Genomic DNA, 26,862 nt, shown 5'->3' with positions numbered 1-26,862 from the left:
AGTAGAAGAACATTTATTAAAATGGAGGTGGGCTCCATSGCGCTGCCGTGCTCTCACGGGGCGCCATAATGGGACAGATACAAAGATGCGATGTCTATCTAAGTCTATGGTTGAGCCCCCAATTTGATCTACAGTAGTAGTAGGTAGACATGTTCTTGTTCATGTTCATGAACTGTTCGATCAAAATAAACCTACACATAAAACATGCTTCCCGTTTTTCTTTTTTGGCAGGTAGGCTAGCCTACAGTAGGTAACCTACACAAATTGTTACATTTTATACTGTAATGTCTGATGCAAAGTGCACCTGCACAGTTGTTACACGCTACCTATGCACAATGTAAACAGTTGCAACGATAATGACCTGTGTATAACTGTACCTGGTGCTCATGTCATTACAAATACGTAAATAGTTGCAGCTCTGTATGCTTGTGCTTGTGCGTGTGTGTCCACGCGCGTGCAGAAGTGTATTGCGAGAACATGTCCTATTGCGGCACTCCGCGAACCACACACGCACCTCTGATTGGCTCATCCTTCCACTTCTTTCCAATCAGAGAGCTCCGCTCGCTCCAACCGCCACATCATTGACGGACCGACGTAGTCGGAAAACCCGCAGCCTGATGTCAAAATGGCATTGCATTGGCTGTCCCTTGTCCATAGGGAGCCGTTGCTGACCGATAACCAGGTGTTGTCAGTTTTGCGCTCGTCAGAAGCAGCTGTTTCGATTTGAACTCTGAAGACAAGACAGACTGGGGATAAACCACTAACCGACTGCTCAGATGCTCGGAGTTGGACGACTGCCACTTATTTAAACACCTCGAAGAGTAGAACTAGAGAGCACTCAACTCGAGGGATTCCAGAGTAACAGAAATATGGATTTGTTTGGGGTTCTGAATTTGGACGAAGTGTCCCATGGACTGGCTGGTCTCTCCATGTTTCCATACTTTGAGACGGCGCATTACATTGTCTCAGTGATGGCACTGCGAGAACAGCCAGGTAAGCAAAGACTGTTCAACAGCCGGTTGACATTGACCGGTCTAGTTCACTACAGTAGCCTAGTTATAACTGTTAAAACGCTGAATCTATCTACTAGCCTATTGAATGTTTTGCTTCGTTACTTTCCATATTTTAATGACAATAAGGCAAGGCTTGAATACTACACTTTTTTTTTTGCTCCCTGATGACAGAATTCAGCCTCGAGTTGCCTCCACACCAGACGTGTCAGTACGCGTTCGATTAAGCGCGTGAGAACGTGGAACTTGGGAGAACATTCCACACAATTTAACGTTTTTGGCCACGTTGAATGTTGACATAGTCTACCGTCATGTTTTCATTTTCGAAATGCCCACAGCTGGATGGCATAATAATCTTAGGGAATGGATTACTGCTGCGGGATTAATTTGAGAATTGACAACCCTCATATTACAAAGTGACAGCGTTATGCATGATTCCTAGTTAAATCTGTGTATTTTCTATCTATTTGCCCAGTTGACATTAACACGGTCAAGTCACGCCGCTTTTGCAGCCTTGAAGTTTTTATACATGCCTCTGGAAGTTAATATAGTGGGCGGTAATTGTGCGCGCGCGCGCGCACACACACACAATCCCTCTCCCACAAACATAGTGAGACAGGGTATTGTGCTGTATCAGGGCGTGTGGACTAATTATTTAAGATTAAAACTGTAGCCTGAACTGTATAACTGGAGATTTGCAGATATATAAGATTTTTGATTCTCTGTGCTTGAGAAGGGAGGCGAACTACTGTAGCCTATTCTTCGTGAATCACGATAGTGTTTATGATAAGCTTCAAGGTCAATGAAAGTAAATGAGTCAATGGCACGGCTGTATTGACGTCATAGATGCTATCTTAACATTTACAACAAACACATTATCACTGGCACTGTCCATTGTGATATAGGTAGCAGCTACAGTACAGGCCTACTGTACATCGGGTTGCCAAGTCTGTTATATTTATATGTCWCTCTTATAGTGGCTCAGAGACAAGTGGAGTTTTACAATTTCAATGTTGACCTTTTCCCCAAACAAACCAGACCTGAGTTCAAAATAAAATACAAATATTCAAGCATTTACTCTAGTCTGTCTGGAGTGCCAGATGAATGGTTGCATTTTTGTGACTATTCTATTGGTTCCATTGCGGCAGGCAAGCTCAATCAAGCCCAGATAAAGAATTTGAAACTGTATCAAATAGTACTTGAACCCAGGTCTGAAACAAACAGCAGGGTTAGAGCTAGTGTGGCTTCCCTGACTTTTCCCTCTGGCCTGTCAATACCTCAGCCGCTGCTGATCCTATAGGCRATGATCTGCATCCCAAATGGCACCATATTCCCTATATACAGTAGTGCACTACTTTTGACCAGTGCCCATAGGGCTCTGGTCAAATGTAGTGCACAAAATTTGGAATAGGGTGTCAATTGGGGTACAGTCTATATGTCCCACAGGCTTCCTGGGTGTGAGTGATTGAGTAATGGAGGGGGTTACCCTCGTGCAGTTTGCCTCTGCTGTCAACCTCCCAAAATATCACACGGTCACCCAACATGCACCAGTGGTCCTCATATAACCCCTCCCCTGGGTGTGTGGAGGATGTGTGTGACACGATATGGTCATAGCCTTGCCTGTATTAGGATGGCTTCTACAACACAGAAAGCCATATTAGTGGAATCTACAGCCATATCAGGGATCAATTCTAGAACTCAAGCCACAGAGAACAATGGAGCTTATTAGATTCTAAGTTCCAAATCATATTTTCTAACAGAAAGGAATGTTCCAAAAGAGCCTGTTCTTTTCCCCTCTGTCTTCCATCCTGTTCTGGCTGTCCTTCATTTTTAGACAGCACTGGATCTTGTCATGATTCCCACAAAGCACTCAGACTTGACATTTTTTATGGAAATAACTGGCACATTGTACATTTAGAGCCACTTGAAAAGCACCACTGATATGTAGATACTTTTTTATAATAAACACAAAGTATTTTTCATGAGCACTTGTCTTTTATACAAAAGTATTTTTCATGAGCACTTGTCTTTTATACAGCAGAGTTATTTCAAGCCGTGTCCAAACAAACTTCACTGAGTGAGTTGTACAGGAGGTGGGAGGTCTGTCTGCCATCTAAAATGGAAAAACGCAGCATTAGTTTATTCTGTGAACAGTCTGTAATCTAAAAAGAAGTGCCCCATTCTCAAGTACTCAGCGGAGACCTAGCCCAGAGAGACCTACACAGAAAGATAAACAGACTGAACGAGAGAGAGAACCCCCAGTTTCTCCCAGACTGTGACGTAAAACTAGTCTCTCAGAGCGACATCATTGTTTTCTAAACTGGGTTCTAGTAACAAACTGCAGCTCTAGAAACCCAGTAAATGAACCCGGTAGACTGGAACTACAGAGAGACAGGGGTTACACCACATTCTGTTCCTTCCTGTTTGGCGAGAGAGCATGTGAAATATCACAGACTGGGGCCAACTCTACTCACCACAAGAAACGACATAGCAGCGCAACACCAGGATGTTGTATTTACTTTACTCATAACTATCCAAGGAGGTCAGCCTGCAGCCTGACAGCGAGATCAGATTTGACTTGGAAATGCCCTCTGAATGCAAAATGTGCTAGTAACCAAGGTTTCTCGAGGCATGGCGGTCAGGGTGAAAGTGTACAGTGTCTCCTGCACAACCTAAAAAGCTAAACCTCTGCAGGGTTACTCTTTCTGCTGGTGTCATGACTGAGTTTGCGACGAGAGATTGGATTCCAGCAAGCATTCCTTTTTTTGGGGTGTAATTTGTCACACTMTACCTGTCCAAATGCAAAAGTAAAGAGATCCTAGAAATGTCACAATGGAAACATTGTAAACACTTCCTATCTTTTATTGGGACTGTATATTCAACAGGCAAATACTGTGAATCACGAAAGGAGAAGCACTGCACATGACGTAATTCAAATGTTTTAGGCTTTCTCTGGGGACTCTAGAAGCAAAAAACTCAACCCACTCAATGAATATCCCTAGCTAGTAGCATGACCAGTTCACCCATTCTCAAGGGATTCTCAGTGTGCAAGGGGGTAGACGACTCAACCGAGCTTCAATAACTACAGATATGCAGCGGAAAGGTATTAGTTGACTAAACCTCTCACCTCTTGTTTACTTCTGCTAAATGGTGGGCAGCAGCCTTCCTTAATTCCTGTTGCWTGGCTGGCTCTGCTGGCTCTGCTGCTTTTTATAGCCCTCGAGGCATGACCTGCTTTTCAACTACAGGAAGCTCGCCACAGCTAATTTCACACCCTGCTGCTGTCACGCGGCAAAAACGCACTGCTGCAGGCCTTTGTGACAAAATAACCAACTCTGTTTCTACAGAAAGAAAGAAATCCTCTCTCTAAACACTGCTACGTGTTACCAACACTATGCCTATACTCGAGGGACATGACACCGACAGTAGATGTTGTGTACACATTTGCATGCATGTCATTGAACTAACTGTCTGTACCTTTGTCGTTGAACTCTTTTGCATAGGCGTATTCATGACTGTTGTGCCTTTGGTTATGTTACAGGTTACAGTACGTTTCCCAGTAGACAGGTATGTTACTACTTCACAAGTACAACTTATTACTACATGTCATTACTGTAGCAATCCCCATCCACCTGCTCTAGAAATCCAATCSAGAGTCATCACGGTATGTGTAGACTGTATACGGTATATGGCTCTGAGTAAACTCATCTTTAGAGATCCACTGTTGACAAATCTTCTATTCAGAAGGTGTTGTCCCAGATCTGGTGCACGCTTGGCTGCCGCACTTTTGTTTATTTATTACTTTAATTTAACCTAGCCTAGTCCCAGATCTGTTTGTGTGGACTTGCGAACTGTTTGGTGTGACAACTCTCATAGGAGTTGGTAAGAGAGCATAAACKGATCTGGGAGCAGGCTATATTTAAACAGGTAGGTTACATATTTGACCATAACAACCTGTTAAGCGTTGTTGTGTCAGTGATTATGGAGGAGCCATGGTWACACCGCTCCTCCTGCTATCACAGTGGTTTAACTGTTTTACTGCGCTTGTTTAAAAGGTTATTACGACTGTTATAACCTTCCCGTCAGTTGGCTACYACCTGCTTTCAACTGATGGTTTGCATGATGGCAGTTCTTTTGATCGGGGATGTTGTTGATGTGCAAATATGCCGATGTGCCGTAGCCACGACTTCGGTTGCAACATCAACTACCTTGCTCCAACGGCAAACGCCGCCGACCATGCAGGCTGTCAGTTCTGATGCATGTGTGTGTTCAGATGGGTACTGTTGCGCAACGCCGAGTGTCCCATCTGTAGTGAACTGTGATGCACAAAAATACATTTTCYTCAGCTATTGAATGGTTGTGCAAATGGTGGTTTGGTGACGCCTGAGATTTGGTGTTGAGGAACCGTTGGTGTATGTTTTGTGTGTTGTTTGTTTGGGCGTATTTGCTGTTGCTTTGTGTGTGTTTCTTTGTGTGTGCCAACTGTGTACTGTAGCGCACCCTCTCTTGGAACCAGGTAATCACTAATCCGTGTTGCTTGATCTATATCATGTGATGTTATGTAAACAGTATGCCAGTTGCCCAGCGATTTTTAATAGTTACACTGCAGATACGGTTGTAGTTCCTCCTGTAAAACCTCTCTTCACCTCTCTCCCCTAACCACTGTTGGGGGTGTGGTTGTTTGTTGGAGTTTGGTCAAGGAGCATTGTTGCTACCAACTCCAGACCACACATTGCCACAGAATAGCTGCATGGATTTGATCTCTACCGTTTCCAATTTATCCTGTCAATAAAACCCTCAAAATACAGGGAAAATCAATGATTTATTTTAGAAAACGCAACAGGATAAACACTGTCGTTTTTAATTATTGAGACAATGGGAAGAGCATAGGTAGTTACCGTAGGTCTACTCTGCAGTCTTTATAAAGGAAGCCTTAGTTGTGTTCAAGAGAGAACTCTAAATAACATGGCTTCCTAGTTGTGTTTGTGCTCAGGGCAGGAGGCTTCCTTGCCTGCATCTCCAGGAGTCTTCAATCTCTTTAATCCCTCAGGTTAACCAGGCTGGGTATTACAGGATTTAGTTAGTGTGGGGCTAACCTTGAGACCAGGAAGTAGACTACTTGGGAACTGGCAAATGTAAGACGAGGAAGGGCCAGAGCCAAGGTGCTAAATATGGCTCTGAGAAGGGTCTCAGCTGTGTACGTCCTATGCTCACATGGTGGACTGGACTGGTATGAACTTGATCCTGTACATCAGCAGACTCCATCACCATCATCAATCATTTTCCGGACCACCTCCCTCCACTCAAGCCATGAACTTTTTGACCCTCCATCTTTGGTGACCCAAGTGGTTGCAACTTGATCTTGTACTTGACTAGTACATTTTCACCATGTGAACATGCTATATTTAGCCATATTTTTAATTGACCATAACATTTAATTGTCAGAGGAGGTRGGGTTTATTAGCTTGTTTGCCACACTGTTTGTGGTGTAAGGACCTTTTGGCTGACCTGAGTGACCCAACTACCTGTGTCAGTCCCTAATACATAGTGGAAGTCTTTCTTAATACTTGATCCTAGTTGATCTAGAATTCCTTCCTTAAGAGGCCGTGTCCATAGTCTGACTGAGAGTGAAGGAACACAATGCTGAATGGCTTTGGATATGGGGAGACGATACACTTACCTTAATTGAGCAGACACCAGCCCTAATCAACTTTTGAGCTCTTAACTCTGCCCTTTACTCTGAAGTCCTAGAAAACGGATTCTCATATCTGTATCAAAACGTGTGTAGGCGAGATGAGCACATATCCTAGTCCTGTGGCTGACCTGGGTTCTCAATTCTATATCTACTGTAGTTAATATTTAACCTGCCCTGGACACATTGTGTCATGTGCTATATTGTACTTTATTTTACTTAGTTTGAGATCAACTWACCGCTGGTGGCTGGGTTTCAGGAGCCCTGGAGGTGGCGCGGAGGAGCCCGTTTGCCTGCTGGTTCAGTTCCATGCTCTACTGCTTCGGAGGGGGCATTCTCTCCGGTTTCATGATGGCTGAGGCCCCCATAGCCTTCCTGTCCAACAGCACCAGRGTTCTCATGGCCTCTGTCATATGGTGAGTCCTCTATTAGCTTTAAGAGATCAGAGAGGGCGGTAGGGGAGAGGGGACAGAGATAGAGGGAGACCCCTATAGCCCCTCTGTCAAACAGCGCCAATGTCTTAATGGCCTCTGCCATCTGGTGAGGGGAGAGGGAGCAGGAGGGAGTGTGGGATGGGGAGAGAGAGGAATCACAGGAAAACATAGCCCAACATGCAGTGTCTCTGGGGAAGACATTGGAATACACACTAGAATACTGTGTAGATTGCATTCAGTGGACCCTGAAAACCAATGGACCATAGATTCTCTGTGAGGCTCTCCCAGTCTGGATACACAACACAGCAGGGGAAAGGGCTGAATAAAATAGCACCTATTAAACTCCCAGATTTAAAAAAAACAAAAACACATCCACCATGCTTCCTTTTCAATAGCAAAGTGTTTTAGTGCCCTCTGCTGGGGTGAATCCAACATGCATACTGTATGCAACATTTGCTTACTGACTGTCGAACTGTGCTGTACATTATTTTTAAACATGGACATTTAAGAACCTGTCTTTGTCAAATCAAGCTTTATTTATACAGCACATTTCAGACATGGAATACAACGCAATTTGCTTTACAAAAACAAAACAAATTAAAAACAAAAAAAGCTTAAATATTTACTACACAACAAACACAAGATTAAAAAAACAAAATAGTGACACAAACTGAACAACTAAAAAGCACTCTTAGGAAAAGAAAAGCWAAAAATCTARATTTTAAGAMCTCTTTTAAATATGTCCACAGTTTCGGCCCCCCTCTGGTTATCTGGCAGGCTATTCCAGAGGCTGGGGAATAACAACTGAAGGCTGCCTCTTGGTCCTAAGCTTTGAGAGAGACCCTATTTCCACCTGACTGACGTGCCCAAAGTAAACTGCCTGTTGCTCAGGCCCTGAAGCCAGAATATGCATATAATTGGTACCATTGGAAAGAAAACACTTTGAAGTTTATAGAAATGTTAAAATAATGTAGGAGACAATAACACAATATATATGGTAGGAGAAAAACAAACCAGATTAATTTTGAGAGCCAATGCTCTTCCAATAGAACGTATAGGGAAAAAATAAAATCTAGCTCCCAGTATGCAATTCCTATGGCTTCCCCTGGATGTCAGTAGTCTTTGTTCAAGGTTTCAGGCTTGTTTCTTCCCAAACGAGGAAGAATTATGCGTTTTAGTACAGGGAGTCTTGGAAATCAGTCTGTGCGTGGGACGAAGAGGACACGCACCTGCTAATATCGTTTTCCTATTGAACATACTTCTTTCCGTATGACATATAGTTTAATTACATTTTAGGGTATCTGAGGATTAAATAMAAATGTATTTTGACTCTTGTTAGTGGAATTAAATAATTCCTCTAATYTACTCATTAATTAAAATCAATCTGTCTATTTATAAGAATTTGTAAGATACTTATTAACATAAAATAGACAGGATACAGTCTTATTAAAATTAGATAATAGTATTTATTCTCGGAGCACGCTACCATTTGATCATAAACAACAGGTTTATATACAAGATATGACGTCATAGGTTACAGAATAAGTCTCCTTGTCCTGACTAATAGAAAACAGGTTCAAAAGTTCATTCCAACTTCCCAGCGCACACACATGACACACAATATAATCTATTCTCCTGAAGGCTCACTATAATTTATTACCACTTTAGCAGACAACTCAAGATAATGGAAGACCTAAAAAGTTACCCACAGCCTTATCTAAACATCTCAGGGCTAAGTTGGGTCAGTTCAACCATAGTTTAACGACCCTTTCTGCTTATTTTATAACCCACAACACAAATCGCTTTTCACCAGGCGTGCAGAGTTCAATTAGTTATAGTTTTATCTAAAGCTAGAAATTGTTTTAATTATTTATTAACAAAATTCCTAACACTCTTTATCAAAGTTTAGCGGGAGCTTTTTGGATTCCTTTCTCTGCATGTTGAAGGACTGCATTACTCAAATTGATGGCGCCAACTAAACTGACTTTTTGGGATATAAAGAAGGATTTTATCTAACAAAACGACACTACATGTTGTAGCTGGGACCCTTTAGATGACAAATCGGAGGAGGATTTTCAAAAAGTATGTGATTATTTCATCGCTATTTGTGAATTTATGAAACCTTTGCTGGTGGAAAAATATTTGATGTGGGGCGCCATCCTCAAACACTCGCATGGCATGTTTTTGTTGTAAATCGGACAGTGCAGTTAGATTAACAATAATTTAAGATTTTAACCGATATAAGACACTTGTATGCTCCTAAATGTTTAATATCCATAATTTGTATGATTATTTAGCGGGACACCTAGCCTTAAGAAGATTTTAAAAGCCAGAGGACCTGAGGGACCTACTGAGTACATAACTTAAAAGTATGTCTGACATGTATTGGGGTGCACAATTGTGGATGGATTTAGAAACCAATAGAAGAATGTTAAAATGTATTCTAAAACTCAGGCAGCCAGTGCAGAGACTTTAAAACTGGTGTAATGTGTGTTCTCCGTCAGTACCTGTGCTGCAGCATTCTGTATGTTTTGCAGTTGACCAATGGCTTTCTTGGGAAGACCAGACAGGAGAGCATTACAGTAGTCAAGCCTGCTTCTAATAAAAGCATGGATGAGTCTCTCTGTATCAGCCTGAGAGAGAAACAGTCACACCTTGGCAATATTCCTCCGGTGGGGAAAAAAGCTTTTTTGTTCACATTCCCAATGTTTGATTTGAAATTTAATTCAGAATCTAAAATCCTAGTTTTTTTACCTGGTGTTTTTATCTTTATTACCTGTAAATTAAAATGTGCGGCCAGATTCCCTCTGTGCTTTGGCTCCAACAATAAGTACCTCGGTCTTGTCTTGATTTAGCTGGAGGAACTTGTGTGCCATCCAAGTATTTAAATCACTAATACAGTCTAATCATTTATTTGTGGAGCTAAAATCCTCTGGTGACACAAATGTAAAGCGGTGTATCTTCTGCGTAGCAGTGAAAATAAATGTTGTGCTTTCTCATAATGCTGCCACGGGGTAACATATATATATACTGCTCAAAAAAATAAAGGGAACACTTAAACAACACAATGTAACTCCAAGTCAATCACACTTCTGTGAAATCAAACTGTCCACTTTAGGAAGCAACACTGATTGACAATAAATTTCACATGCTGTTGTGCAAATGGCAATAAGACAAAAGGTGGAAATTCTAGGCAATTAGCAAGACACCCCAATAAAGGAGTGATTCTGCAGGTGGTGACCACAGACCACTTCTCAGTTCTATGCTTCCTGGCTGATGTTTTGGTCACTTTTGAATGCTGGCGGTGCTCTCACTCTAGTGGAGCATGGGACGGAGTCTACAACACCACAAGTGGTCAGGTAGTGCAGCTCATACGGATGGACATCAATGCGAGCTGTGGCAAGAAGGTTTGCTGTGTCTGTCAGCGTAGTGTCCAGAGCATGGATGCGCTACCGGGAGACAGTCCAGTACATCAGGAGACGTGGAGGAGGCCGTAGGAGGGCAACAACCCAGCAGCAGACCGCTTACCTCCGCCTTTGGTGCAAGGAGGAGCCACTGCCAGAGCCTGCAAAATGACCTCAGCAGGCCACAAATGTGCATGTGTCTGCTCAACGGTCAGAAACAGACTCCATGAGGTGGTATGAGGGCCCGACGTCCACAGGTGGGGGTTGTGCTTACAGCCAACACCTGTGCAGGACGTTTGGCATTTGCTAGAGAACACCAAGATTGGCAAATTCGCCACTGGCGCCCTGTGCTCTTCACAGATGAAAGCAGGTTCACACTGAGCACATGTGACAGACGGACAGTCTGGAAGACGCCGTGGGGAATGTTCTGCTGCCTGCAAACATCCTCCAGCATGACGCGTTTGGCGGTGGGTCAGTCATGGTGTGGGGTGGCATTTCTTGTTGGGGCCGCACAGCCCTCCATGTGCTCCCCAGAGGTAGCCTGACTGCCATTAGGTACCGAGATGAGATCCTCAGAGCCCTTGTGAGACCATATGCTGCACATGCGCACATTTGTGGCCTGCTGGAGGTAATTTTGCAGGGCTCTGGCAGTGCTCCTCCTTGCACAAAGGCAGAGGTAGCGGTCCTGCTGCTGGGTTGTTGCCCTCCTACGCCCTCTCCACGTCTCCTGATGTACTGGACTGTCTCCCGGTAGCGCCTCCATGCTCTGGACACTACGCTGACAGACACAGCAAACCTTCTTGCCACAGCTCGCATTGATGTGCCATCCTGGATGAGCTGCACTACCTGAGCCACTTGTGTGGGTTGTAGACTCCGTCTCATGCTACACTAGAGTGAGAGCACGCCAGCATTCAAAGTGACCAAAACATCAGCCAGGAAGCATAGGAACTGAGAAGTGGTCTGTGGTCACCACCTGCAGAATCACTCCTTTATTGGGGGTGTCTTGCTAATTGCCTAGAATTTCCACCTTTTGTCTATTCCATTTGCACAACAGCATGTGAAATTTTTGTCAATCAGTGTTGCTTCCTAAGTGGACAGTTTGATTTCACAGAAGTGTGATTGACTTGGTTACATTGTGTTGTTTGTTTAAGTGTTCCCTTTTTTTTTTGAGGCAGTGTATATATATATATATATATAACTGAACAGTACCAGACCCAAAATCGAACCTTGTGGAACTCCACATGTGATATGCATTTTCTCTGAGTTATGGTCACCAAGAGTGACAAACTCTCTCAACTGGATAGATGGGTCCTAAACCAATTTAGAACTGAACAGGAGAGACCAACCCACCTGTCCAGAATGGGTCAACACAGTGTCGAATGCAGCACTTAAATCTAAGATTACAAGGACAGAGAGCTGTTCGGCATCCAGGTTGGGTCTAAGATCATTTACCACTAACTTCAATTTTAGTTACCTTGTGGATTTCAGTAGGCCTATGGGTGTTTTGATAACATACACTTGTGTAACAGAATATGCAACAGAATATGCAAATAAGTGGGTAAATGACCACACAGGAATGGACCAATTAGCCAGTCCTGGTCCCAGATCTATTTGTGCTGTATATGTTTAGCATGCCAATGTTGACCATGGGATTTGGGAAGACGGCACAAACAGATCTGGGACCAGGCTAGAAWATGTAATCATTCAAGTACACTCAAGGTAATATATACTGGGGGCTCCCGAGTGCCGCAGGGGCCTAAGGCACTGCATCTCGGTGCAAGAGGCATCACTGCAGTCCCTGTTTTATCTCCGTTATAATGATGTGTATTGGAGCATCAAGGCGTTTTGCTGTAATATATTACTCACTACTTCCTGAATGTATATTGCGTGGTTGTGGGAAGAATTGAGTAAAATACCYCCCTCTGCTGGCCAAATAGACTGCTGTTAACAGACAGTATAGCTGGGGGTTTACTACAGTAAACTGAATGTAAACATAGAGCGCATTCTCAAATGTCTGCCGGTATGTATGTGCAGGTGTACATACATTTCTGTGTGAGTCCTGGCTTGGATGCCTATGTGCCTGCCTTCCCTGTGTATTCTAGGTACCTGGTGTTCTACTGCCCCCGGGACGTGGTGTACTCCTGTACCGCCCTCTTCCCCCTGCGTCTGGTGCTGACGGGTATGAAGGAGGTGACCCGCACATGGAAGGTCCTGGGCGGTGTGGCTCAGGCACACAGCAAGTACAAGGATGGACTGCTGGTGATGATCGCTATAGGATGGGCTAAAGGTACAGTAGGCATCTATTGTGAATGCAATCCACACAAGCATACAGTCTGATAACCATACAGATTCTGACAACCTCTGGCCACTATACGCTATGCTAAGGTACCACTGTGTGTGTATACAGACAAGCATGCGAAATATGCCCATATGTACACACAGGTACATAAACACTCTCTCTCCCATTCATAAAGTATACCCAACATCTAGTTTTCATATACATCCGGTTGAGWTGTCAACTAACTTAAATTCAACAACAACAAATTCACCATGTCATTGTTTTAAGGTTAAAAGTTGGGTGGAAAAAAAMACCTAATTCCCTTACGTTGGTGACTTTCTGCAAATCCAATCAGTTTCCCACGTTAATTCAACGTCATCACATAGATTTTMTTGTTGAAATGACGTGGAGAGAGCATTGATTCAACCAGTTTTTGCCCAGTGGGTACGTTGTGTGCAAATCCATTTGGAAAGTAAAGCCTTGTCTGTAGTCATTCATAAGACAGGTTTGTGAAATGTAATGGATATCAAAACCATTACTGTTGTCGTTGTTAATGTCCTGCGCTTTTCCTTACAAATGTTTCTACATAACATGAGGTTGAGTTGACACTAATTGTGATCCTGAAAAATGAAGCCCGGAAGCCTTTACACACATTACATTCTTAGTATTTATTTAGCAACAAACAAACTCATTGAGTAGACTTTTTAGACTAATTACTGGACCGAAAGAGTATAATGCAGTTAGCCTGGTGCCAGATTTGTTTGTGCTGTATAGCAAACTCATATGGTCATTGTCATGCCAAACAGACCACTGGAGCTGGCAAGACTMCACAAACAGATCTGGGATCAGGCTACACAGGCTACTGTAACAGCCCAGGACAATTACACAGCGTCTACTTCTCTCTTTCTCTTCAGGTGCTGGAGGGGGTCTGATCAGTAACTTTGAGCAGCTGGTACGAGGAGTCTGGAAGCCAGAGACCAACGAGCTTCTCAAGATGACCTAGTAAGTCTCCTCTAACCGTGCTCGTACTTGGCTCTGTGTGATGTTGTGCACAGAAACCCAGTGATGTAATTGGAGACTCACTGAGTGACAGATCTGTCGCTGGCTGACTGTTGGCTTTGACTTTGATCTGTTGTTGTGTGATAATGTCTGTCTGGTGGCGTCTCCCTATTCTGATACGGGAGAGCGAAGAAGAGGAGATCCTGAATGCCTACCCGCTGTGACTCACAATCTGTTCAGAACCACAATGGGGAAGTCATGACATCTGAGTTGACCTCTGACTTTTAACCTTTTGTGTTTGTGCAGCCCCACTAAGGTCACCTTGATAGGAGCGGTGCTGTTTGCCCTGCAGCAGAACCAGTACCTTCCTGTCCAGAAACAGCACCTCATGCTGATCTACACTGTCTTCACCGTCGTCAACAAGGTCAGTCACTGACCTTAACCCTCAAGCCTAACCCTAAGCCTCAACCCTAACACTATAGGACTCGTATGTTTATCGGACCCAGATCAAGCCTAGACATGAACTAATAAAGCATACTCAATAGGACAATCACAGCTGAAAGTGTTTTAAACACAGGAATAGGTTTATTAATCTGGTTCTGGGAAAACAGCCAGGACATCATTTATATGGGAAATCAAACAACATTCTTACAGCATTAAATGGTTGTGTTCGCCATGTTATTTGAATGACCTACCTTTATCATTAGCTATGACTCAACATTAGGCTTAGTGTTGCCCCAGCAGGAGGTTTTTGTATCGTTTTCATCTCGTTGCGTCATTCTTTCTCAATCCTCTCACACTGAGGTCTCCTGCTCTCGACTCTGAATCTAAGCACAGGTTTTCAGAACTCTCTCAAACGTTAATTTGGAGTTCACCGGTCAACTCACTAAAGTTGCATTTAATCTGATTTAAGCACCTGTTTACCTCATTAGTCATTTTTTGTAGTAGTCAGTGTATTCTCATCACTCCACCCTGTCTCTCCTTTCCTCAATCCTTCCATCCCTCTTTTTTTTTTTCCCAGACAAGGATGATGCTGACCGGCTCCTCTTCCTCACCCTTTGCTCCCATCGAGTCTGTCGTATACAGCACATTCTTCGCTGGTCCGTCACCATCCTCATATACCACCCTCACCACGGAGACCGAGACCCTTGTAGTGAAGAAGCCGTCCACAGCCACTAAGAAGAGCATCAAAGAGGCCTGTGAGYGCCTGAACGGCACGGCCCCAGGCTCCCCGTCCAAGACTGCTGCACACAAGAGGGGAAAGGGCTCCCCGAAGAAGGCCAAAGAGCAACCGGAAAGCACTGGAACGGAGAGCAATAAGAAGAGTGACTAGTGACTGTGTACTGTACTATATAGAAATATAGTCTATAGAATGGACAGCCACTTAGCACACTGGAATTTGACTGGTAAAGGCATGGGTACACTTAATATGGCTGCCAGTCCACCCATTGTTAGTACATTGACTTSAATGGGGATGTCGATTCTATCAATTATATTTCTATGCTGTAATGCCCTCCTTATCCTGGCTAGGGCAATCTATCCTCCTTGTCCTGTGACACCGTCATCCTGTGATAGGTCCCAATTTGCTCACTACCCCCACCCCCTTGGTCCTAACACTTTGTGTGTAGATCTGTAAGGTGTAAGCAATATGGTGAAAGCTTCACCACTACTTATATATACTTATCCAGATCCTTCAGATCTTCAAACATCAATTATGGCTAGGGTTGGAAAATTCCTGCAACTTTCAATAAATTCCCTGGTTTTCCCGAAATCCCAGTTGGAGGATTCCTGGAATCAGGGAATAAGCAGGAAATCTGGACTCCTCCAACCAGGACTTCTGAAAAGCCAGGGAAATTATTGAATTTTTGCAACCCTAGTTATGGCCAAGCAGGAGGAAATTGGGGACRGGCTGAATGAGTGCAAATATAATCTATGCTGATTTTAATATTTATACAGTAAATGTATCTATATTTTACTATTTTATATTAAAGTTTGAATAATCCTTTTCTAATTATGCATTGATTAATACAGTTTTTACTAAGGGATAAATACTGTCCATGATGCTGATCCATGACTGTTGGCCACTGTTTAACTGTATTTTAATATGAAATATTCAGTTTTATTGGCCTGTATTTCCTACTATGAAATATTTWAAGATTTTACATAGAGCGTTTTATATAATTATTACTCAGATGTTCTATTTATACTCAAGGAAATYCACTTGAATTACACATTTCTAAATGGAATGCTTTTTGGTACACTTACTCTCTTGTGAATGCTATTGAGCGCTTCAAAAGTAAATGATCACATGCACTTTAATCGGAGTCCTTGTCGTTCTCATACAGTAACACCGAAATGCAAACACTTGGACATTTGAAAACATTTGTATGGTAAAACCTTTAGTTGATAATTTTTTGTTCCTACAAAGATGTTCAGATTGGAGAAATATTTTCAGATACCACGTCTCGAKGCTCTGAGTCGACCTACCGATAATGTATTTATATAGAATTATATTCTCACCTGTAACAATGGCTCCTATTTATCTTATTGTTAGCTGTGGTCATGTCCAGGGCAAGACTCATTAAACAAGGCCAAGGAAAGGGTCAGATTTAGCTGAAAAAATACACATATCTCAGACTACTTTTCTTTTACAATGGAAATGAGGTGTTTTAATTAGATGCACTCCAGGATCTTAAGCACAACAAATGTGTAACATATAGTACGAATTGCATTCGTAACATATAAGCATTTCAAAAAAATAAATATATATATGTATATTTTGCAGGATGTAACATATCATACGAAATGGATGATGTTGTACACAATTTGATGACTTAGCACACAAAAAATGGGGACCAATTTTGGCTCATGAGCACCACTTTCAAAACTACTGGCTGAAATTATACCATTGTTTGAGAGTGTAACTCATATGTGAGTTACACAGAAATCCCATAATTAAAATTCCTCAAACATACAAGTATTTTACACCATTTTAAAGATACACTAGTTGTAAATCCAGCCACAGTGTCCGATTTCAAAAAGGCTTTACGACGAATGCACACCAAACGATTATGTTAGGTCACAGCCATTTCTCCAGCCAAAGAGAGGAGTCACAAAAAGCAGAAATGGAGATAAAATTAATCACTAACCTTTGATGATCTTCATCAGAATGCACTCCCTGGAATCCAAGTTCCATAATAAATGTTTGATTTGTTCAATAAAGTCCATAATTTATGTCCAAATACCTCCTTTTTGTTCGCGCGTTTAGCCCAGTAATCAAAATTCATGAGGCGCGATCACTAGGTGCAGACGAAAAGTCAAAAAGTTCTGTTACAGTCTGTAGAAACATGTCAAACGATGTATAGAATCAATCTTTAGGATGTTTTTAACATAAATCTTCAATAATGTTACAACCGGAGAATTCCTTTGTCGTTAGAATTGCAATGGAACGCAAGCTACCTCTCACATGAATGCGCGTGGTCAGCTCACGGCACTCTGGGAGAGACCTTACTCAATCCCCTCTTATTCGCCCCCARTTCACAGTAGAAGCCTCAAACAAGGTTCTGAAGACTGTTGACATCTAGTGGAAGCCTTAGGAAGTGCAATATGACCCCATAGACACTGTATATTTAATAGGCAATGAGTTGAAAAACTACAAACCTCAGATTTCCCACTTCCTGGTTGGATTTTTTCTCAGGTTTTTGCCTGCCATATGAGTTCTGTTATACTCACAGACATCATTCCAACAGTTTTAGAAACTTCAGATTGTTTCCTATCCAAATCTACCAATTATATGCATATTCTAGCTTTTATGGCTGAGTAGCAGGCAGGTTAATTTGGGCACGCTTTTCATCCAAAATTCCGAATGCTGCSCCCTACCCTAGWGAAGTTTTAAGTAGTGTGCAATAATGCTGCCCTTATATGTGTCTCGGTCTATTGGTTGTATTTGCCCTAATGATGTCTTAATTCTTTGATCTGGAACAGTAGAAACTAATGGAGCTCACAGATGTAACATTTCTTCTATCTGTAAGACAAATAGTGAAACATTGCATCATTGTAGCATCAGAACTTGACTGATAACTCACCCACGTTCACCACCTTGGGAAAAGAAAATCCCAAAATCCCGAAATGCTTCAAGTTCACAAAATAACCTCAGAGTTTGGAAAGGAGTCCCACAGAATACAAAATTAAGAACAGAGGTGGTGTTGAAACTCGAGTCGTAAAGGAGTCTCGTAGCAGATATCTGTCTGTCTGTAATGCTCACAGTGCCACCACCTCTGCATGTCAATTAGAGTGCCATCTCTCAGTGTGTGTGTGTGTGTGTGTGTGTGTGTGTGTGTGTGTGTGTGTGTGTGTGTGTGTGTGACCATTTGCTTGCGTTCATGCTCGGTGTGTATGTGACTCTAAGGGTGAACTCTGAGTCCTGGGTAGTTAAAGTCCTCTCTCGCTATCTCTCGCTCTCTCAATTCAATTTGCTTTATTGACATGACGTAACAATGTACATATTGCCAAAGCTTACTTTGGGATTTACAATATTAACATAATTAATAATAATAATCAATATTGTCAACGGGACAACAGTAACAACAATAACCAAGGGTCAAAACAACCATACATTGAACAACAAGTATATGTGCAGGATGTTTGGTCTGTCAGACACTGTCCCTCATCTTATGGCAGGCAGAAATGTAGTGGGCTGCCAATCCACAGCTCTCTGTGCTCTCCTCCCCCAACAGGACGGGTAGCCTATCCTCATCAGAGAGGTCTTTGAAACCTTGAATACGTTTATTTTTTTTAAACATTTTGTCAGGAAATGCAGCTCTGTCTCAGGTTCTGCTGTGGTGCAGTGGTTGCACAGCCTTCCTCTACAGTAGGTATTCCCAAAGTGTGGAGGGGGGGGGGGTACGCACAATGCCGTCGGGAGTACACCAAATCTTCACCCTTGCGCAGACATTTAAAAACGAAACATCAGAATTTGAAAAATAAGCCACGGGAGTTTTTTGAGTGAGAATATAAATGACTTTCGAGAAGTAAGTCATGTATAAAAGAAACAGATACCATTAATAAAAGGGGCTAGYAGCATCTTATATGGTGAGCTACCGAGTGGCTAGGACAGGCAAGRCCCATACTATTTTGAAACAATTACTGCTTCGCATACAAGCCAATTAATTACATGCATTAAAGCTGGATGAGTCAACAGYCGTGGCGGGCCTGGTACAGCTCCCGGTATACTGTATGTCCGTTACGTTGGGGGGTCAATTAAGGAAGACATCCTCTTCTGTGCCCTGGTCGTATAAGAGCTCTTTGTCACTTCCCACGAGCCGGGTTGTGACAAAAACTCACACTCATTCTTATGTTTAATAAATATATCGTATAGTGTGTGTGCCGCAGGCTTACAATGATGGCAAACTGTGCTCACTGAGCCTGTACTTTGTCAAGGTTTTTCTACGGTTTTGATCAGTAACCATGGTCAAGTAGTTTTCCGCGGTGTACTGTCGATTTCGGGCCAGATCACTGCATTTCGCTTGTGCTTGTGTTTCCCAATAAGTAATGTTGTTTTGTTTCGACTGTGTTGTAATTTGGTTTATCCTGATTGATTGGATGTTCTCGTTATGAGGCTTCAGTGTGTTAGTAGAACAGGTTTGTGAACTCAGCCCCAGGACCAGCTGGATGAGGGGACTCTTTTCTTTGCTCAGCTCTAGGTATTGCGGAGCTTGGTCCGATATGAGAGGGGGTCACTGAATTTTAGATGTTTCCATTCCAATTGCTCTTTTTTGAGTTTTTATTATTAGTGGATATGGGCCTGCGTGCATTGTTTGTGGTTTTGCTCTGGAAATGTAGGAGAATCTTACAGAACTCTGCATGCAGGGTTTCAATGGGGTGTTTGTCCCATTGGGTGAAATCCTGTTTTGCAAGTGGACCCCACACCTCACTGCCATAAAGTGTAATTGGTTCAATGACACATTCAATTAGCCACATTTTAATAGGTGTTTCAATTTGAATTCGTTTTTTTGATGACGTAGAATGCCCTGCGTGCTTTCTCTCTCATTCATTGCATCATTAAGGTGTCCAATTGAGCTCATTTTTAAACCTAAGTAATTGTATTCTGTGCAGTGCCAATTGAGAACTTTGGTCTAATTCCCTGAGATCTGGATCTTCTCTGTAAAATCATTATTTTAGTATTTTTGAGGTTTACTGCCAGGGCCCAGGTATGGCAGTACTGCACTAGCAGGTCCAGGCTCTGCTGTAGGCCATGTGCTGTGGGTGACAGCAGGCATAGGTCATTTGCGAAGAGTAGGCGTTTAACCTCTGAATTGTGGAGACTAACACCAGGGGCTGAGGATTTTTCTAGAATAGTGGCCAATTCGTTGYTGTAAATATTGAAGAGTGCAYGGTTCAGATTGCAACCCTGGTGAAGGCCCCYCCCCTGGTTAAAGAATTGTTATTTTTTGCCAGTTTTGCCAGTATACATTGATTTAATTATGTCATATGTTTTACCCCCTACACCACTTTCAATAACTTTGTAGAACAGTCTGCCTGTATGCCAAATAGAATCAAATGCTTTTTGGAAGTCGATAAAGCAAGCGTACATTTTGGTATTATTTTGGCAGACATGTTTATCTATCAGTGTGTGTAGGGTGTAAATATGATCAGTTGTGTGATGTTTTGGTATAAATCCAATTTGGCTTTAACTCAAGACATTGTGCTTATTAAGGAAGTTTAGAACTCTTACATTTATAATACTACAGAAAACCTTCCCCAGGTTACTGTTCACACAAATGCCTCTGTAATTGTTAGGGTCAAATTTGTCTCTGTTCTTAAAGATTGGGATTATGAGTCCACAATTCCACATGTCAGGGAAATAACCTACACTCAGGATCAAATTAAACAATTTTAATATAGCCAATTGACGTTTTGCACTAGTGAATTTGAGCATCTCATTTAGGATGCCATCAGGTCTGCATGCTATTTTACATTTGAGGGCCTGAAGTTTCTTAGAGAGCTCCTGGTCAGTAATWGYGGAGTCCAACAGATGTTTATTGTCCTTTATAGCTTTTTCTAATCCATTTAACTTCTCATGAATTTGGCATTGTTCTGCGTTTGCATCAATTTGAACAAGGTTMTAGAGTGTTTTAAAATGTGTTGTCCATATGTCACCATTTTGTATCGCTAATCCCTCTTGTTTAGATTGTTTTGGGGGGGGGGGTCCAATTTTGACAGAAGTTGTGTTTATGGATTCCTCAATTAGTGTCAGCTGCTTGCTGTTGTGCTGTGCTTTTTTGGTTCTGAGTGTACGTTTATAGAGTCTCGCAGTAATGAAAGCGTTAATTCACCATTATTTGGGTCTCTGTGCTTATGGTTTGATATTGTTCTAAGTTTTTTCCATATCATTTTACAATCTGCATCAAACCAGTTGTCATCTGTGGTCTTTTTTGTTTAGTTAAAAAAATATATATTTCAGTTCTTTTGCTGTTTGCCTGAATATATTGTTGATGTTTTTTACTGCTAGATTGATGCCTTCTTTACTATGAGTGGATGTGCTACCCAGAAAGTTATCAAAGAGTGTTTGGATAGTAGGCTGTCATTGTTCAGTGTTCTTAACTGACTTGTCTAGTTAAATAAAGGTTAAATAAAAAAACAAAAACATATATTTTGGTTACTGGTTGCTTTCTGGTATTCTTCTGTGCTGTTTTTTGTCCATCTGTATGAATTTCTGATGTTGTACAGCTTACTGGGCTGTGAATGTGTGGTTGTTTACTGGGCTGTGATCAGACAGAGGTGTTAGCGGCTTGATGGTGAATGAGCTGAGAGAGAAAGGGTAAATGTCTATAATCATGTAGTCTACTGTGCTGTGGCCAAGAGGTGAGCAATAGGTGAATCTCCCCAAAGAGTTCCCCCGTAACCTACCATTGGCAAAGTACAGACCCAGGCTTTGACAGAGCTGCAACAGATCCCTTCAGTTTTTGTTGACGGTACTGTCACTGTTATTTCTATGGGGAGAATAAGACAGTTAGAAACAGTATGGCCTGTAATAAAGCTGTCCCCTCGTGTGGTTGTTWGATCAGGTAGTSTTCCTGTGTGTGCATTTGRGTCCCCACAGATGAGCACCTTTCCCTGGGCCTGGAAATGGCATGTTTCTTCCTCAAGGGTGGGGAATATCTCCTCTGAGCAATATGGGGATTCTGAGAGGGGGATATATATTGCGAAAAGGATATTTTTCTGTCAGTACAAGTCATTTTTTCAGTTTTAACCAAATGTGATATTTACCAATTTTGAGGGTATCAATTACATTTTGTAGTTCGGATTTGTACCAAATGATCCTCCAGAGTCTCTGCCTCTATTAACAGAGCTGTGTTTCTGTGACGGCACAATTACCCCTCTGTAGCCTGTGGGGCATGGAGTGACAATGTCTGTCTTACACCATGTCTCCTGCAGAATGATGACGTCAACATCTTATAAGATTATTATTTTTTAAACTCCAGGGATGTTCCGCATGAAGGCGATTTCATGCTGCAAAAAGAAAGAATAGCACAGTCAGAAATACAGTAACCACTACGTTGTTAAGAGTGAGATAAACAAGATCTCTCTCTCTCTCTCCCCCAGCGAAAGGGCCAGGCATGGGACATGGGATAAGCCAAGGGCATGGCATGTTGTGCGTTAGGACTGTCAGGTTGTCTCTCTGTGTCAAACACACAGCAGATAGGATATTAGGCTGCAATGGCAGCAAAGTTAAATACAGGGGATATGTCCGAAATGGCACACTATTCCCTATATAGTGCACTACTTTTGACCAGGGCCCATTCYGCTCTGGTCAAAAGTAGTGCACGATGTAGGTAATAGGGGGCTCTTTGGGACGCAGTAAGGTTCAGGGAGAGGAGGGTTTAGCTATCAGGGYATATTTCATATTGACACCAGCAATTACCTGGAGGTTATTTCTATAGGGTTAAATCGACTTACTGTATCTCAACACCTTGTCTACGCTACTACTTCTGCTTGTCTGTTTTTGAGTGATGGGGAGCTCTATTCAATCTSTATCGCTGAAGCATTACAGATTGGGTGATAACAATTTAAGGACAATTTACGATTGAGTCGACATATGCAGCGTAGATTATTGAATAACTAGGTAAATATACTGAACAAAAATATAAACACAGCCTCTCGAGTGGCGCAGCGATCAATGGCACTGCATCGCAGTGCTTGAGGCGTCACTACAGACCRGGGTTCGATCGCAGGCTGTGTCGCAGCCGGCCACYACCGGGAGACCCATGAGGCGGCGCACAATTGGCCCAGCTTCGCAAGGGTTTGGCCAGCTGGGATGTCCTTGTCCAAATTTATTTGCATCCCTGTTAGTGAGCATTTCTCCTTTGCCAAGATAATCCATCCACCTGACAGGTGTGGCATATCAAGAAGATGATTAAACAGCATGATCTGTCACGCCCTGAACATAGTAAGCTGTTTTTTCTCTGTGTTGGTTGGGGCGTGATGGTGACTTGGGTGGGTTATCTAGGTGTATTTGTATGTCTATGGTGGCCTGATATGGTTCCCAATCAGAGGCAGCTGTTTATCGTTGTCTCTGATCGTGGATCATATTTAGGCAGCCATTTCCCTTTTGTGTTTGTGGGATCTTGTCTATGTTTAGTTGCCTGTCTGCACTATTTGTATAGCTTCACGTTTTGTTTGTCAATTTTGTTGTTTTTGTTTAGTGTTCATTCATTAAAAGAGAATGTACGCATACGACGCTGCGCCTTGGTCTCACTCATACGACYATCGTGACATGATCATTACACAAGTGCACTTTGTGCTGGGGACAATAAAAGGTCACACTAAAATMTGCAGTTTTGTCACACAACACAATGCTACAGCTGTCTCAAGTTTTAAAGGGGAGCTTTCTACTGTATCTCAACACCTTGTCTACAGCTACTACTTCTGCTTGTTTGTTGAGTGATGAGGAGTGCAATCTAATTAAATTGGCATGCTGACTGCAGGKATGGCCGCCAGAGCTTTTGCCAGAGAATGTAATGTTAATTTCTCTACCATAAGCCGTCTCCAACGTCGTTTTTGGCAGTACATCCAACCGGCCTCACAACCACAGACCATGTGTAACCACGCCAGCCCAGGACCTCCACGTTCGGCTTCTTCACATCCGGGATTATTTGAGAKCAGCCACCCGGACAGCTGATGAAACTCTGTGTTTGCACAACCAAAMAATTTTTGCACAAACTGTCAGAAACCGTCTCAGGGAAGCTCATCTGCGTGCTCGTCATCTTTYCCAGGGTTTTGACCTGATGGCAGTTCTGCGTCGTAACCGACTTCAGTGGGCAAATGCTCCCATTCGATGGTCACTAGCACGCTGGAGAAGTGTGCTCTTCACGGATAAATCCTGGTTTCAACTGTACCGGGCAGATGGCAAACAGCTTGTATGGCGTTGTGTGGGCGAACGGTTTGCTGATGTCAACATTGTAAACAGAGTGCCCCATGGTGGCGGTGGGGTTATGGTGTGGGCAGGTATAAGCTACGGACAACGCCAGCATTTCATCGATGGCAATTTGAATGCACAGAGATACCGTGACGAGATCCCGAAGCCCATTGTCGAGCTATTCATCCACCGGCATTACCTCAGGTTTCAGCATGATAATGCACAGCCCCATGATACAAGGATCTGTACATAATTCCTGGAAGCTGAACATGTCCCAGTTCTTCCCTGGCCTGCATGCTCACCAGACATGTCACCTTTTAAGCATGTTTGTGATACTCTGGAACGACATTTACGACAGCGTGTTCCAGTTCCAGCCAGGATCCAGCAACTTTGCACAGCCATTGAAGAGGAGTGGGACAACATTTCACAGGCCGCAATCAACAGCCTGATCAACTCTATGCAAAGGAGATGTGTTGCGCTGCATGAGGCAAATGGTGGTCACACCAGATACTGACTGGTTTTCTGATCCACGCCCCTATCTTTTTTAAGGTACCTGTGACCAACAGATGCATATCTGTATTCTCAGTCATGCGAAATCCATAGATTACAGCCTAATTAAATCAATTCACTGATTTCCTTATATGAACTGTAACTCAGTAAAATCTTTGAAATTGTTGCATGTTGCGTTTATGTTTTTGTTCAGTGTATGCAATCTGAAATTACTTTTTAATTAAATGAGTATTTAAATAAGCACATACTGTGTGTTTGAGACAAGGAGAACACTGTATTATCCCTCGATCCTGTACTGCTTACTATAGAATTTTGTAGTATACTGTAGAATGCTATACTACACACTAGTATCCTCGATCGTGTACTGCTTACTATAGAATTGTGTAGTATACTGCATCGCAGTGCTAGACTCGTCACTACAGACTGGTTCGATCRCGGGCTGTATCACAACCGGCCGTGATCGGGAGTCCCATAGGGCGGCGCACAATTGTCCCAGCGTCGTCCGGGTTAGGGGAGGGTTTGACCGAGGTAGGCCGTAATTGTAAATAAGAATTTGTTCTTAACTGACTTGCCAAGTTAAATAAAGGTTAAACATGTTTTTAAAGTATCCCCCAATGGTGTAAAATACTATAGTTGACTTAATATAGAATTATGCAGTTCACTGTAGTAAACTGTAGTATACTATACTAAACACTGTATTGAGAAASCTACATGCCAAGTATTGTTCCCCACAGATTATAGACAAGATCATCTCTGAACCAATCCTTACAAGTTATGGAAAATGTGCTCTTTTAATATTTCTCCAGTAGATTTTCTCAAGGAGAAAGCCCCCACTTCTATGGCAAAGATAATAAAAACTATAGTAAATACTACAGTAATGGTCACAAAAACACTACAGTAAATACTACAGTATACCACAGTGAATACTACAGTATACCACAGTAATGTCCGCAAAAACACTACCTCAGATGCACCCTCAGACTGGAGAGACACTACCACCACCACCACTAGTGTCCTTAGTACGGTCATAGAAGGGTATGCAGGTACAGGTATCGTCCACAGGAGGGCGTAGGGTGTCCCTCCCTGTCTCGCTGGAGGAGAGGAGAGCAGACAGGCAAGCAGAGAGGCAGCTGCAGGCCGTTAGGGGAGGGGAGGACAGTGGCTGGGGGCTAGATGGCTAGGGACCCCGGCCTCTCCCTCAGTGGGAATGGTAGCTGCCCACAGCCACAGAGTGGCACGTCCCTAACAAAGACAGGCAGAGTCCATCAAAAAGACACAAAGAGCCTTCAGCCACACACACACGCCCCCCCCAAACCCCACTAACGACCAGCGACCAGCTATGCAGCCGGGACCAGACAAAGACCCAGATCCTGTGTTTCTCCTTCTCCAGACAGAGGCTACACACGTACAATGTTACTGTACATAGATCCAGCACATCTTTATTTAATCCATGTTTTTTTTGTTTTTTTTCTAAAGTGAAGGACATAAGTGGAATCCAAGATTTGTATCACAAATGGATGGTCTCTGGCACATGCTGTATGCTGTTTCTGCACCTGTGAACACTCTTGTACGGTATGGTGGTGTTCCTTACATAGTGATTGTCATCCATCAGCTGGCCTGACAGTAGACGGCTAAGCAGTGATCATACTGAGGAGCTTTTCTCTTCTGCCCTCTGCACCATGTCAGTAAACCTACAGAAGACATGAGCATTAAGACCCTGTCTAAATCTACAGTCCAGTAATGCTTACCAAGCCCCTTAAGCAGTACAATACACAACTGTACAGGACAAAAAGCATGAGTAGAAAGATGTGGGGAGAGAGAGAGAGAGAGAGAGAGAGATTCCCATTTCCATCTTCTGTCAGGCTCAAAAGGAATAGAAAGCACCAACATGGATGATGTTACCAAGCTGTAGTAAGATCCATAATACCAATATAGATTGGTAGAGTGAGAGAGAGCGTGACAATGAGCCAGAGAGCAAGAGAGAGAGAGAGAGAGAGAGAGAGAGAGATGAGAGAGAGAGGGAGAGAAAGAGAGAGAGGGAGAGAGAGAGAGAGAAAGAGAGAGAGAGAGAGAGGGAGAGAGAGAGAAAGAGAAGGAGCGAGATAAGACAGGGTTCAA

At 42.8% G+C, this 26,862-nt stretch overlaps 1 protein-coding gene and 1 non-coding gene across 3 annotated transcripts; both read left to right on the top strand.

The window, feature by feature from the left end:
* The first annotated feature begins 580 nt into the window (after window positions 1-580).
* On the top strand, window positions 581-15,828 carry tmem38b (transmembrane protein 38B). Of its 2 annotated transcripts, XM_023983368.3 has the most exons (7): window positions 924-993; window positions 4,552-4,577; window positions 6,962-7,118; window positions 12,643-12,827; window positions 13,733-13,820; window positions 14,124-14,241; window positions 14,839-15,828. In XM_023983368.3, the coding sequence occupies exons 3-7, from the start codon at window positions 7,012-7,014 to the stop codon at window positions 15,148-15,150; spliced, it is 810 nt and encodes a 269-aa protein (XP_023839136.1). In that variant the 5' UTR covers window positions 924-993; window positions 4,552-4,577; window positions 6,962-7,011; the 3' UTR covers window positions 15,151-15,828. The 2 variants fall into 2 exon arrangements, with proteins under 2 accessions (XP_023839135.1, XP_023839136.1); XM_023983367.2 differs by lacking the exon at window positions 4,552-4,577 and having other exon boundaries at window positions 581-993.
* Window positions 15,829-25,523: 9,695 nt separating this feature from the next.
* LOC111962904 (U7 small nuclear RNA) lies at window positions 25,524-25,576 on the top strand. The gene has a single exon (XR_002877189.1). It is a non-coding gene; the product is annotated as a U7 small nuclear RNA (small nuclear RNA).
* Window positions 25,577-26,862: the final 1,286 nt, after the last annotated feature.

This window comes from Salvelinus sp. IW2-2015, linkage group LG4q.1:29, assembly GCF_002910315.2.
Source record: "Salvelinus sp. IW2-2015 linkage group LG4q.1:29, ASM291031v2, whole genome shotgun sequence".
Taxonomy (NCBI): domain Eukaryota; kingdom Metazoa; phylum Chordata; class Actinopteri; order Salmoniformes; family Salmonidae; genus Salvelinus; species Salvelinus sp. IW2-2015.
Note: the sequence above shows the minus strand (reverse complement) of the source record. Positions and strands in the feature narration are given on the sequence as shown.